General features: G+C 43.2%; 1 protein-coding gene across 9 annotated transcripts in view; it reads left to right on the forward strand.

Moving 5' to 3' along the window:
- Positions 1-235: 235 nt before the first annotated feature.
- FUT10 (fucosyltransferase 10) overlaps positions 236-14,967 on the forward strand; it is a 317,556-nt gene continuing 302,824 nt past the window's right edge. For all 9 annotated transcript variants that reach the window (XR_007514954.1, XR_007514955.1, XM_049866547.1 and 6 more), the window contains exons 1-2: positions 236-403; positions 5,022-5,316. Coding sequence is in view for 7 of the 9 variants with exons in the window: in XM_049866547.1 (XP_049722504.1) it covers positions 323-403; positions 5,022-5,316 (376 nt within the window). In the remaining 2 variants the exon portion in view is untranslated. The remainder of the gene's footprint in view (positions 404-5,021; positions 5,317-14,967) is intronic.

A 14,967-nucleotide genomic window follows, 5' to 3' on the forward strand; every position in this document is an offset into this window, starting at 1 on the left:
ACATTTATTAAATCTGCAATCTGGCTAAAAGATTATTCCTTTGTTACAGAATGTGTTGATGCCTCCTGCCGTCAAGAACCTCAAGCTGCTCTGATGATAGCTTAAAAGAAGACCGCATGCTGTTCCCTCTAGATGCCCAGCCAGGCCCACTCAGAACCTCGGAATTCAATCCTTCATGGAGACCAGGTCCCAGCAGGAATGGCAGTGGAGGAAATCGGCACTCAGATGGTTCCTCCACGTGAAGTTGTCTCAGGATACGGGCCGACGCCAGAACACCTGGTAGCCAGGCTTGCCCTCTGTCCGTCATCCGGGGCAGGGCAGCATGGCGTACATTCGGAGGAGGACGCTTTTGGCATCTTGCCTGTGCATCACAGCCACGATTTTTCTCCTTGTCACACTCCAGGTACCAAGCATTTAGGTTGCGTGGTGTTGATTCCTGGGTCTTTGCCACCTCCCCACACCCGCCCTGTTCTCTCAACTTCATGTACTTTGCTTTTTACTTCACCTCTCAGAAGCTTGGGTTTTCTAACTGTCTAAGGCAGAGAAAGTACTTTTCTTTTTTTAAACATATAAGACAGGTTTAGTGAGATAAATCAGCAACCAGTCAGTGAGATAGGGGCTCAGTTTGTCACTCGTGTAGAATCTCAGAGGAATTCTAGAGGATCCTAGAATCCCAGAGGAACAGAAAAGTACAATTCCTTCAGTCTGTCTGTCTTGGGTTGAAGTTGGGTGGCTTCCTCAAAGTCTCCTAAGTTGTCACATCAGAAAGGTGGCATTCTTGAAAAAGCAAGAACTTTTCTGAGAACAAGATTAGTCTGTATCTTGTGGTAAGTGCAGAGAACAAACATACGCGTTAATGAATTTGTCATTCTTGACGTATGCTACCAGACCAAAGACTATGTTAGGATTAAGGAGATGAACAATTCTTTAGTCTTCCCGCTTATTCTGGATTTCTTTTGCTTATTTCAAATCAGGTAAAAATTACACAGTGAAAGCAAAAATATAGATATAAATTCAGGTATATTTTGTACCCATTGAAATACAAGCCAGGCCCTGGTGGCATAGTGGTTAAGAGCTTGGCTGCTAATCAAAAGGTTGGCAGTTGGAATCCACCAGCCACTCCTTGGAAACTGTATGGGCCAGTTCTGCCCTGTCCTATAAGGTCACTGTGAGTCAGAATCAACTCAACAGCAACGGTGTTTTTTTTTTTTTTCGAAGGACTAGCTGCCCATCTCAAAATCAAAAGGACTTTTAAAGATTATTTGTGGATGTGAGTAGTTCAGCTGTAAGGTCTGTGGACACTAAGGTGTTGTCTGGGCTTTTTTACCCTATAGGATATCCCTTCTCCTTGATTAGGATTGAAGGAAGTCGTGCTTATAAAAGCAGGTTGGCAGACAATCTGGCCTTTCGCTTCTTCTGCTGCCAGATTCGGATCCTGGTCAGAGGAAACACCTTGACTCTCCTCCATCTCGGAGGTATCCAAGCCCCACTTGTGCAGGGGCGACTGGAGTTTTCTGTTTGTTTCTATGCGAAGTTATGAGAGGCCTTTGATCCTATTAGACGCTCACCTTGGCACTTTGTCCAGTCATGAAGAATGCGTGTATCTAAGCTCTGGGCTTTGCTTTTGATGTGAGAATGAATTGCCACATTTTGGGTATTTGTGTAATTTCCAGGCTTCCAGGGCATGAGAGAGGTGGCATGATGACTGGAGTTAAACCTTCCTTGGATGTCACTTTCAGTTTTGCCACCGAGGTTGTGTTTTGGGCTATTTGCTAATCCTAGCTGGTACGTTGACTGATTCGTTGTTCAGAGGTGCAGCAATTCTATTTTTTTAACACTAAAAATGAAAAAAAAAAAAAAAGATGCCTATGCATACATGACTTTTCCTTTTTTTACTGGTTTGTAGGCTGGGCAGATGAAATAATTTGCCACATGAGTTAGGTAAAAGAAGGATAAATTTAAAAACCCTGTTATGGATTCTGTAATAGAAATAATTTAGTAATTACAATCAAAATATGAAACTGTGCTTACCCCCAATTAAGGTAACCATTGTAGTTCTCTGGAGGAAAATTCTTCAGCTTAGACCTGGTTTTATCCTGCTTATATTTAACTATATTTTGTATATACTGTTTGTTAAGTTTTTGAGGGATACACTTATCTTTATTTACGTTTGAATTTTGCTTACTTTTAATTGCACAGATAATTCATGAATACACATGGAATATTTTAAAACGAATCCCGGACATCGTGTCATTTCACCTGGATATACTTTAGTGTGATTTTATACCAGATAAAAAACCCTATAGCGACCCTATAGGACAGAGTAGAACTGCCCCATAGTGTTTCCATGGGACGGCTGGTAGATTCGAACCGCCAACCTTTTGGTTAGCAGCCAAATGCTTAATCACAGCGCCACCAGATAGGAGCTTTAAAGATTTAATATAACCATAATATTATTGTAACGCCCAACAAAATGAACAACAATTACCCCATATCATCTCATTCCGAGGCCAAGTTAAATTTTCCTCAGTTTTCCCAAAAGGGCCATTTTATAATTGGTTGGTTTGAATCTGGATTGAAAGAAGCCTACGTGTCGTAATCATTTGGTGAGTCTCAATTTTTTTTTTTTTGCCCACCCTTTATTCCATGTCATGGATTTGTTGAAGAACTGGGTCCTTTGTCCTTTTAAATTTCCAGATTTTGGCTTTGGCTGATTTCATCCTTCTGCTTTTGTTCAGTATGTTCCTCGATCCCCCATATTTCTTACCACCTGGTAGCAATATCTGTGGCAAAATATTTTTTTATAAAACTGCTTGGCAGAAACATGTCTGTTATTTGGAGGTGGACAGGTACCTTGCAAAGTAGACATTGATTAGAAATGTAGAGCAGACATTTACCTTGGAAGTTATATTCCATGGCTCCCCAGAAGCCTTTCTTTCAAGTTGTTGGTTGTACATTGGAGAGGAAGGTGAGATGAAAAGATAGTTTGTGGCTACCAGTCAACCCATTCCTTCAAGCTGCTAGGGAATATCTATCATAAAAATGCCGAGAAAGCTGTTGTCAAGGGCTAGACCTCAGTTTTCAGAGATTGCTTTGCTGTTCTAATGCTGAATTTGATATCACAGATGATATTGTACGTGATTTTAAAAAGTGGATATAATTCCTTATTCCTTTTCGAGTACTATGTGACTTTCACTTAGTGGTTCTTAATATTCTTTGGGTCTGGGACCACTCTGAGAGTCCAGTGAAAGCTATATACCCTTCCCGGGGAGCTCAGACGCCGTGGACCTCATCCTCGGTCAGTGGCCTTTTTCTAGGGGCGCAAGCACGTAAATGAGGCAACACTCTTGGCTGTTGGAAGGGGGCCAGAGGGCCACCCCAGGGACTGTCCCTGTGGTTGACCAATAGAGGAGTTTATACATTAAAATGTGCATTTCTTTAGCTGCTTTGTTTGTCTTATAGTGTGACTACTGAAGTTTCAGTTACACATTAAACAGACCAGCCCCCTCTTTACACTGCTTTCCTTAATATTTTTATTATGTCCTGTCAACATATTATCTTACAGTTTGACATAAAGGCAGCACTCTCTTTCTACGCACACCCCACCCTTCAGATGACTGCTACTGTCCGCCTCGCTGTCCAGTGACCCAGATTTTGAGTATCCTAAACAAATAAAAAAATGTGGTTTTAAGTGAGAGCCCAGTACACATGTTCTATGATGTTGGCCATATAGACTCTAAGGAATTTTTGAGTTAGATAATACTTTACTGTCTCTATTCTATGGAATTAGAAGCATAACGTATACCCACGTTATGACTCCTTTAATTGTTCTAAAAAGATACCAGTTGTTGATTTATAACTCATGTTCCCTAGAGTCGCTGTAAGTTGGAATTGACTCGATGGCAATGGGTTTAATTTGGTTTTGGTTTCTCCAGAGTGTAATCGCTAGGGGAAAAAAAAAAGTTGCCGTTGAGTCGACTGCAACTCATAGTGACCCCATTGGACAGAGTAGAACTGCCCCATAGGGTTTCCAAGGAACGGCTGGTGGATTCAAACTGCCAACCTTTTGGTTAGCAGCCGAGCTCTTAACCAGTGTGCCACCAGGGCTCCAATCTCTAGTAATAGTCTGGTCATAACCCTGTTCATCATGGGTTTCCTTAAAAGATAAAACTATTTCTGAATATTATATGTGCCTATGAAATGGAGAGGAAACCCTGGTGGCATAGTGGTTAAGTGCTATGGCTGCTAACCAAAGGGTCGGCAGTTCGAATCCACCAGGTGCTCCTTGGAAACTCTATGGGGCAGTTCTACTCTGTCCTATAGGGTCGCTATGAGTCGGAATCAACTCGATGGCACTGGGTTTTTTTAATGAAATGGAGAAGAAATACATCTCTTTTAAGTGTTTGGCAGAATTATTAAGCATCCTTGTTGGTAGATGCTTGGAGGATTTGGGAGGCAAGATTAATGACCCTCCCCAAAATACCCATGTCCTTATCTCTGGAATATGTTCCTTTATTGGCAAAAGGGACTTTGCAGATGAGATTAAGGTTATGGATCTTGAGATGGGGAGAGTATCCTGAATTATCGAGGTAGCTTAGCTGAATCAAATGAGTCCTTAAAGCCAAAATCTTTTGCGGCTGTGGTCACAGAGGGATCTGATGATGGAGAAGGGTCAGAGGGATGCGAAGTTGTATTCTTTGAAGATGGAGGGAGGGGACCAAGGAATGCAGGTGGGCTCTAGAAGCTGGAAACGGCAAGGAACTGAATTCTCCCCTAGAGCTTTCGGAAATTACGTAGCCCTGTTGGTGCCTTGGTTTTATCTCAGTGAGACCTGTGTTGCACTTCTAACTTACAGAACTGTGGGAGACTAAATGTATCTTGTTTGAAGCCACTAAGTTTTTGGTAATTTGTTACAGCAACAATAGGAGACCAATGTGGAAGCGAAATCATCAAGATGAACGGAAGATGTGGAAAAGGAAATGAAGTATTCTTACTCTGGTAATATTTGTCTTCTCTTTTAGGTAGTTGTTGAGCTGGGACAATTTGAAAGGAGGAAGTTTAAGAATTCCAATTTGCAAAATGGACACCCAAAAGTGGAGGGAGTGCCTAAATATCTCTACTCATTCCTTAAGAGAGAAGCATGGACCCCGAATGGGAAAAAAACATCTGACACTGACAGCTACCCCATTATGCTCTGGTGGTCCCCACTGACGGGGGAAACGGGAAGGCTAGGCCAGTGTGGGGCAGATGCTTGCTTCTTCACCATCAACCGGACGTACCTGCATCACCACATGACCAAGGCGTTCCTTTTCTATGGTGAGTAAGGCTTTGGCCTTCCTCCCTTTGCTTGCTGTCATCTTACTCCAAAGCTGAGTTCCTGCTTTCCTCCTGTGTTCATTTCCCAGGGCTGCTGTGACAAAGTACCACTCACTGGGTAGTTTAAACAACAGAAATCTATCCTCTCACAGTTCTGGAGGCTAGAAGTCAGAATTCAGGGTGTCAGCAGGGCTGCTCTTGGGAAAGATCCTTCCTCGTCTCTTCCAGTTTCTGGTAGCCCCAGGTGTGTCGTGGCTTACAGATGCGTCACTCCAGTCTCTCCCCCTGTCTTCACGTGACCATCTTTCTTCTGTGTCTGTCTCCACGTCTCTTCTCCTTATCTTGGAAGGACACCAGTCATGCTGGACTAGGGCCCACCCTACTTCATCCAGTATGAATTCATGCCACCTTCACTAATATCTGCAGACACGCTATTTCCAGGTAAGGTCACAGTCACAAGTACTGGAGGTTAGGGCTTGAATGTATCTTTTTGGAGGACACAAATCAACCCATAACACCTCCCAAGGAAGAGTTGGTGGAGCTCCCCTTGAGAACACTCTGCCAGGCCTGATTTCCTTTGTATTTGCTCCATAGAAGACATGAGCATTTGGTAAGTACATCAAATAAATGAACCTGATGAACACAGAGGTGGTGGGCTGGGCCTCTTGGTGTTTATGGAGAGAAGAGAGATTTTTTTCTCACCTTTTCACAGTTAGGTGCTGTGCTCACTGCATTGGATACATAGTGAGTTGGGTCTTGATTATGCTGTTGACGTCAATTCTGAACGTCACTTGTGATAATAGCCAGGAGATTTTGATTCCCACAACAGATGTTTAGTTGGACGTAAGTAAAGCACAACGTTCTGCATTTCATTAGTGTCAGATTAACCAGAAATTAAAATAAAAAAGATTTTTTAGCATCAGCTTTCTGGAGCAAATTGGCATTTATCCCTTCTTGAGGATGGTTATATATCACACTGGGATTGAAGGGCAACCATACCCAGGGGTAGGTGGAGTTAGCAGGACGCCAGCAGCAAAGTTAGAAATACGGGGCTCCTAGGTGATGAGTGGTGGGGGTGGAAATATAGATTAGCAAATGAGACCAAATATAGGCAAGGTTAATCAGTTATGTTAGGAAGTCAATGAGAGGAAGTCTGCTTTAGGGTTGGATATGAATATGTATGTGTGTAAGAATAGATATGTATGAAAGAGCCCTGAAGGCACAATGGTTAAGTGCTCAGCTGCTAACTGAAACATTGGCACTTTGAACCCACTCAGTGCAGCAGTCCTGTGCAAGAAAGACCTGGTGATCTGTTCATGTAACGGTTACCATCTAGAAAACCCTAATGGACAGTTCTACTCTGTCACATGGGGCTGTTATGAGTCAGAATTGACTTCACAGCACCTAACAATAACATATGTGGTATACACACACACATATCCATATATATATATACACACACAAACAGGTAGCCCCCGACTTAAAACATACTCTAGTTACAACGGGCTGCACTTATGACTGTCTTTTTTTTTGTACATCTTATTGTTTGTAATTGCGGGCCCTAGTGGCACAATGGTTAAGAGTTTGGATGCTAACCAAAATGCTGGGAGTTCGAATCCACCAGCTGCTCCTTGGAAACCCTATGGGACAGTTCTACTCTGCCCTATAGGGTCACTGTGAGTCAAATCAACTTATGTCAGAACTGACTTACGACAGAGGAGTGGTCCAAATGGTACCCTGTCTGAAGGCAGGGACTATCTGTATATATGTTTGTGTGTATATATATATATATATATATATATATAAACAAAACCCAAAATCCCGTGCCATCAAGTCAATTCCGACTCGCAGTGATCCTGTAGGACAGAGTAGAACTGCTCCCTCAGGTTTCTGTGATGGTTAAGGTTGTGTGTCTACTTGGTTGGGCCATGATTCTCAGTGGTTTGGCAGTTTTATGATGGTGTGGTCACTTCCATGATGAGATTTGATATAATGGGATCACCTCCATGATGGGATCTGCTGTGAGGAGCCAGTTGTTGGAAAGGGATTTTCCTTGGGCCTGTGGCTTGCATCGAATGTAAGTGGACATTCTGGCAAGGCTGTGGGCTTTTGCTCAATCTGGATCTTGCAGTTGGCTCCTGTTCATCTGATCTCAGGTATTTGGGACTTGATCTGGCAGCTTACCTTCGGTCTTGCCTGCCGATCTTGGGATTTATTGATGTTTGCAGCCTGAGAGCAAGAGCCCTGCTCTCTGCCCTGCTGATTTTGGGCTTGCCAGCCCCTGCCGTTATGTGAATCAAGAGAAGCCTCTATCTTGACCCATGAACTTGGGATATTCTAGCCTCTACAACCATGTGAGCCATTTCCTTGATTTAAATCTCTCTCTATATACTGATATACTGGTGGCATAGTGGTTAAGTGCTACGGCTACTAACCAAAGGGTCGGCAGTTCGAATCCACCAGATGCTCCTTGGAAACCCTGTGGGGCAGTTCTACTCTGTCCTATAGGGTTGCTATGAGTCGGAATTGACTCAACAGCACTGGGTTTTTTGTTTTGTTATATATACTGACATATTTTACTGGTTTTGGTTCTCTTAGAGAACCCAGCCTAAGACAGTTTCCAAGGCTGTAATCTTTACCGAAGCAGACTGCTACATCTTTTTCCAGAGGAGCAACTGGTGGGTTCGGACTGTTGCTGAATGCTTAACCATTGCTCCACCAAGGCTCCTTGGTATGTATTTACACACATATATATTTGTATGTGTGTATGTGTATCTCTGTCTAGTGGTGGCTTTGGAGAGGCAGAGTGGAAACTGGGATATAGAGCTGGGTCCTTCTCAGTATTCTACCTAATAATAAATTGAATAAAGTGGGCCCAGCAGGAAATGAATTAGTAAATGTGCCCCGTTAGTTGGTTTGGGCTACAGAACAGGGAGCACTAGTGCCCTGGTATAGGTAAGGAGCCAGAGAAATCCCAGGTACCTATAAATCCAGACCTAATGAAGTGCAGACCCTGGCTGAGTTGCCCCTGAGGGCTGTGATGTCCTCATGGACTTGGTTGTCAGCTCTGCCCTTGAAAGTGAATCAGGATAGGTTTGAGGAGGAGAGGCTGTTTGTACAGGGCCAGACGGGAAGCTCATTTGTCTTGAAAGGAGAATGACAACCTGAAAGGCACCAAGCACTTATTGTGAATGTCATTTGATTTTGGATCCTACTGAAGATATAATGTAATATATGGTACTGTATGTATCATAATGCCTTTTTAAAATCCAAAAAGTTCTGAAGTCTGAAACACATCTAGTTCTAGGGTTTTGGATAAGGGATTATAGTCCACTAGTGGTGTTTTTTTTTTTATACCTTGTTTTCCTCTTTCTTGATTTCTGTCTTTACTTTGGTATTTCCTGGGAAAGGCTCATGGAAGGTACGAGTTTAGAGACTTTGCATGTGTGAAACTTGATCGATACTTTGGCTTCGTATAGAATTTTACATTAGACATTGTTTTCTTTGAGATGTTTAGAGGCATTTCCCCCCATCTTCTGACTTCTTGGGTTCCTGCTGAGGAAAACAAAGCCCTTCTGATTCCCCATCCTTTGTGTGAAGCGTGCTTTCCCACCCCCCTTCCTCTTGTCTGGAAACATGTAGAATCTTCTCTTTTGAAAAATTTAGTAATGACTGGCTTGCTGTGGACCTATTTTTTTTTTATTGAGATAGGGACTCAAGTGTCCATTGGCCAGGAAGTCTATAGGGCGATATTTAGCTGGGTGAATTTTCTAGGACTTACTACTCTACAGGCTCAGATACTTCTTTTTGTCAGCACACTTAGAATCTGTCTCAGGGATGGATTCACTTCCAACCAGATTCCTAGGAAACTGATATGGCAACCAGAATGCTTCTGGTTTGACCTTCATAAACCACACCTCAGATCTGGTTGCTCTCCAGCTTCTGAGACCATCGGTGACTCCCACTGAGAACGGGTGTATGCCATTTTTATTACCTCACGTTATTCCAAGGCTCTCTGTGATCGGACTCCAACTCGCCTTCCAAGCTTAACCTCTGTGACCCTACCATCTGAACTTTATGTTCAGAAGTGAAACTGGAATAGTCATCGTTTCAGGCATAAGCCACCAATGTTCCTAAGTCAGTGTCATTGTTACGCAATTTGTGTCCTAGAATATCCTTTTTTATATGTGTCTTGTCAAAAGAATCTACAAGTAACTACCATTTGTTTGGCAATGTGGGTGAATCATACACATTCTGACATCAAAGAATATCCTGAGACTAAGATATTACCCAACTATCATCCAGGGCTAAATGTCATATATAACCAGTTGCTGGTGAGTTAATTCTGATTCACGGTGACCCCATGTGTGTCGGGGTAGAACTGTGCTCCACAGAGTTTTCAATGGCTAATTTTCTAGAACTAAATGGCCAGGTCTTTCTTCCCAGGCACCTCTAGGTGGACTCAAACCTCCAACCTTTCAGTTAGCAGCCAAGCCTATTAGCCGTTTGTACCACCCAGGGACTCCAACATCATATATACCATAAGAAAATGTAAAACAATCTTACGGGTGTTTAAAGAAGGAAGAAAGCACACGTGTTTGGAGGAGTCGGGAAAGGCTTCATAAAACCTCCCTCATAAAGGAGGAGAAATTTGAAGTGAGCCTTAAAGGATGATGGAATCGGAATATATTGGGATTGGAAGACATCTCCGTATGAGGAACAGCACAAATAGGACATGGAGGTAGAAAATCATGGGTAATATCTGAGATATAGTAAGGATTTTTTTTTTTATTGTTTGGCCATAGCATTGATCTGTGTAAATCCAATCCTTGATAAGGATTGAAGGATATATTAGGACCAGAACATGAAGAACCTTGAACACTGGCTTAAGGTTTTGTATCAAATTAAAAGATAGTGTTGGGGAGCCACTGAAAGTTGAATGGCCTTTTAAAAACCAGCTCGAATAATCATTCCTGATCCCCTCAATCAGATGTAACCTCTCTTCTCTAAATGCCCATAGGGCATTTTCTATCTCTTTTATGTCATTTAATTGAGCCTCTACTATATGCCAGGCACAATGCCAGTCCTGAGGAATAAAGAAGATAAATAAGGTAATATAACTATGGAATTGAGTGAGCCTTGTGCTATATGGTCGTCTCTCCCCTAGTACAGTATAAAATTTTTTGATGTCAGGGCAACATCAATTCGTCTTTTTCCCTCCTCACCCCCATACTGAGCACAGTTTCTTGTACATAGTAGGTGCTCAGAAAATATTCATAGAGACTGAGAGAGGTAAAAGACCTCAGAGTCTAACCTCCTCTTTGTACAGATGAGAAGACTGAGGCTCAGAGAGGTCAAGAGAGGTGCCAAGATTACACAGAGGTCAGCAGCACAGTTCGGAAAAAGAAATATTTCCTGACACCTGATCCAGTGCTCTTTGGACTATGCCGTATTTGAATGTCCACTCATGAGTTTAATTAAATCTGAATATTTGGTTTTTAAGGGCAATAGTGGTTCAGTGGTTCAGTTCAGGTGGTTCCCGCCTTCCACGTGGAAGACCCTGGTTCAATTCCTGGCCAGTGCATCTCGTGCTCAGCCACCACCAGTTTGTCAGTGGAGGCTTTCATGTAGCTATGATGCTGAACAGGCTTCAGCGGAGCTTCTAGACTAAGATGCTCTGGGAAGAAAGTCCTGCTGATCCATTTCCCAAAATCAGCCACTGAAACCCTGTGGAACTCAACGGTCCTATCCCTTGCTCATGGGGTCATCACGAATCAGCGTCTGACTCGACGGAAGCTAAGAACAGCAGCATTTGGTGTCTGAGTGGCTTAAGGTGTATACCAGAAAAACAAACAAACAAACAAACCCACTGCCGTCGAGCTGATTCTGACTCGTAGGGACCCTATTGGACAAAGTAGAACCGCCCCACAGAGTTTCCAAGGAGCGCCTAGTAGATTTGAACTGCCGACCTTTTGGCTCTCACTTAACGACTATGCCACTAAGGGTTTCTGGTTTTCAACAAACTGAATTAGAAATTCAGCTCATTACTAAGGTCTGTTGAGCAAAGTAGAAAGAAGACAATGTACTTTTCTGTCTGAGGGTTCCACATTCTAATTAAGTAGGTCACTTAAAACTGCAAGGGTGGCTCTGGTGCCGCAGGATTGAAAGAAAAGGCAGAAAGACTGATTGAGGAATCAAAAGCTGGCCTAATTAAGGGAACACCAGATGTGAAAGATTATGGGACCATGAAGCTTTTGTAAACCAGAACAGTTTCGGATTTGTCTGATACTTTTGTAGCCCATTTTCTTTTTCTTCTTCCTAGAAATGATTCGTTTACTTAATATAAACTTCATATATACACGTTTCTGGAGGTAATAGAAACTTTCCCAAGTGATTTTAATGAATGGTGTCTGGGTTGAGCCGTTTGAGAACTGCAAGGATGTAGCTACGTTAACAATTCCCTGAACCAGAAACTAGCAGTCACAAGTGAATAAATCAGTTTTTTTTTTTCTTTAAACCAATGCTCCATAGAGTTACTGAAGTTAGAAACTTACGAAACGGTTGTAGAAACTGTCACCGTAGCAACTTCACAACGTAAGTCTGTGTTTTCAAACAGTTCTTTTGAAGAGTGTCCTTGGCAAAGCAGGGGTTAGTGCCCTTGGCGAGAGTGAGGATCCCAAACCGAAAGCCAAGCCCACTGCTGTCCAGTCGATTCCGACTCGTAACGACCCTGTAGGACAGAGTAGAACTGCCCCATAGAGTTTCCAAAGAGCGCCTGGCGGATTTGAACTGCCAACCCTTTGGTTAGCAGCCGTAGCACTTAACCACTACGCCACCAGGGTTTCCAAGCAGCCTCATAGGTAGGACTTACTGTATCTGTTTTAACAAAGAGGAAACTAAGGCACAGTTAAGGGGCATATCCTAGGTTGCTTATGTGGGTGGTAGGAACTAGAACTCTGTTCTAATGGAAATAGTCTAAATTATATTTTTAACCTTGGAGAGGACTTAGGTAAAAGAATAATCAGACTTGGGTAGCATCATTCAGGAAGGCTTCTTGAAGGACTTGAGTTGTGAGGAAGGTTTTTTTTTTTTTTAAATTGTACTTTAGATGAAGGTTTACAGAACAAACTAACTTCTCCTTAAACAGTTAATGCACATATTGTTTTGTCTGTGAGGAGGTTTTTTTTTTTTTTTAAAAGAAAATCTGGACACAAGAGGAGAGTGTATAGAGAGACTCAGCCACAGAAGTTATTATGAGCAAAGCAACAGAAGTCAACATTTAACTAAACTCTGTGACTGAAAAAAAAAAAAAATTTTTTTTTTATTCTGTGACCTGGCATATTAGGTGTTCTGGTTGAAAAGGTCTTCTGAGTGATAAATGGTCTCTACATGTTATATACACGTTCTGTGAAGTCTCTGAGTGACAGAAATGGTTTGCGCTCGATGACTCACTGAAAAGTTGGCGGTTTGTACCCACTCAGCGGTGCTGCAAAAGAAACGCCTGGCAATCTGCTTCCTTAAAGATTACGGCCAAGAAAACTCTATGGAGCAGTTCTACTCTGGAACACATGGGTCACCATGAGTCGGTATTAAATCAACTCCACAGCAGTGTTTTTTTTTTTTTTTTTTTTATTAGGGATTATTAGTTCTTGAAGGGAGCCCTGCTGGCAAAGTCGTTAAGTGCTACGGCTGCTAATCAAAAGGTCGGCAGTTCGAATCCATCAGCTGCTCCTTGGAAACCCTATGGGGCAGTTCTCCTCTGTCCTACAGGGTCGCTATGAGCTGGAATCAACTCTATAGCAGCGGGTTTTTTTCGTTTTTTTTAGTTCTTGAAGAGCTGTAATGAAATAAATACGTTTAGAACAAATGATACCAGACACACCTTATTTAGGGGCTGAATTATCCGCTAATGGAAGACTCTGGATCTTCCAGATGCTGTGCTTTGGGGCTCACTCCTAAAAAAAAAAATTTTTTTTTTTTTTTTTTAGGGAAGGGAAAAAGAATCTGGACATCAGCTATGGCCAATTTAAGTTCCAAACACAGTTTCAAATTAACTCTGAACACGTCTATTTTATCTTTTTACATTCCCCAGTGTGGACCTGTTTGACACTGGAAGGCTGCTGTGGAGAAGGGGCTTTGGGGTCTTGCTGCCTTATTCACTCCCCTTGCTTCCCTTCTCCCTCCCTCAGTAGATGCTTTTCTGGCCCAGCCACAGTCACAATGAGGAGAATTAAGGAGACAAGACGTTTCTTACTTGGCCCAGTGGCCTCATCTCTTTTGGACCGGACAGATGGTTAAAGCTGGTGGCTTTGGGTGGGCCTAGAAGACAAGTGTATTTTTTCTCTTCTGGGCATTTTCATGGTCTTTGGTGTTTCCCTGCTGGACTCCTTCTGTTGTTTTCCTTCCCCGGCAGCCGCATCTCTGTTCTGGTTAGTCATGTGGGGCAGCTTTCTCAGCTCCTGGCACCCTGGAGAACGTACCTGGCTTCTTTCCGCGAGGGCCTCTTTGTCCCTCCTGGGACTCTCTTAGCAGGACCCACGTGCTCGTATTTGTCTGCGGGAAGCTCTGGCTAGCTTACAGGTAGGGCCCCCTTCCTTCACCATCTAAATGTTCCTGGTGAGGGGGGTGGGGGGAGTCGGACCCTGGCCCACAACCCTCCTTGGCTTCCTCAGGCACGAGGTAGGTGCTAGTCCTCATTGTCTCTAAATTGTCAGGAACGTATTTAAAGTTCTCTAAGTCGGACCCTTGAAATAGGGAATTCAGCAGCCCCACAGTGCCCTCCAGAGAAACCTTTTCTCGCACTCTTCTCTCTCACCCCTTTCTAAAGTTTCCTTGTTAAGGAACCGAGAATGGGAGAGTAGGTTCCCCTCCATTCCGTCTGTAAGTTCTGCCAGTGGGGGCAGTGGGGGTTTCCGCGTCACAGTCACATTGGTATCTTGCTGTCTGCCTTATCAGTTCCATTCCAACATCCATTAATTCCCTGTCCCTGTGGAGTCACCATTTGCCAGGCCCCTTGCCCAGTGCAGGAGAAGCAGAGAAAACAAACAAGTTCAATTTGACACGATTATATCACAGTTGATTCCTAGCTACATTGGTAGACTTGCTTATACTGCCATCCTTTGTGCGTTGTGGTTGCGTTGGGTCACTTCATGAGTGACTTCCCTAAGAACCATTCTCGGGGAGAGATTTCTGCTGGTCTCCACCATTGTGTGCTCATCCTTGCTTGTTTTTCTCTCCAGAGGCTGATGTTATCACAGGCCCCATGCATTCAATGGAGTCCTTGTGTCATGGATTGAATTATGTCCCCCCAAAAGTATGTGTATCAATTTGGTTGGGCCATGATTCCCAGTATTGTGTGGTTGTCCTCCATTCTGTGACTGTAATTTTATTTTAAAGAGGATTAGGATGGGATTGTAACACCCTTACTAAGGTCACATCCCTGTTCCAATGTAAAGGGAGTTTCCCTGGGTGTGCCTGCACCACCTTTTATCTTACAAGAGTTGAAAGGGAAGGGAGCAGGGAGGGGGGTACCTCATACCACCAAGAAAGCAGTGCCAGGAGCAGAGCACATCCTTTGGACCTGGAGTCCCTGTGTGGCGAAGTTCCTAGTCCAGGGGAAGGTTGATGAGATTGATGAGAAGGCTGACAGAG

The sequence above is a fragment of the Elephas maximus genome, chromosome 22, assembly GCF_024166365.1.
Source record: "Elephas maximus indicus isolate mEleMax1 chromosome 22, mEleMax1 primary haplotype, whole genome shotgun sequence".
Classification (NCBI taxonomy): domain Eukaryota; kingdom Metazoa; phylum Chordata; class Mammalia; order Proboscidea; family Elephantidae; genus Elephas; species Elephas maximus.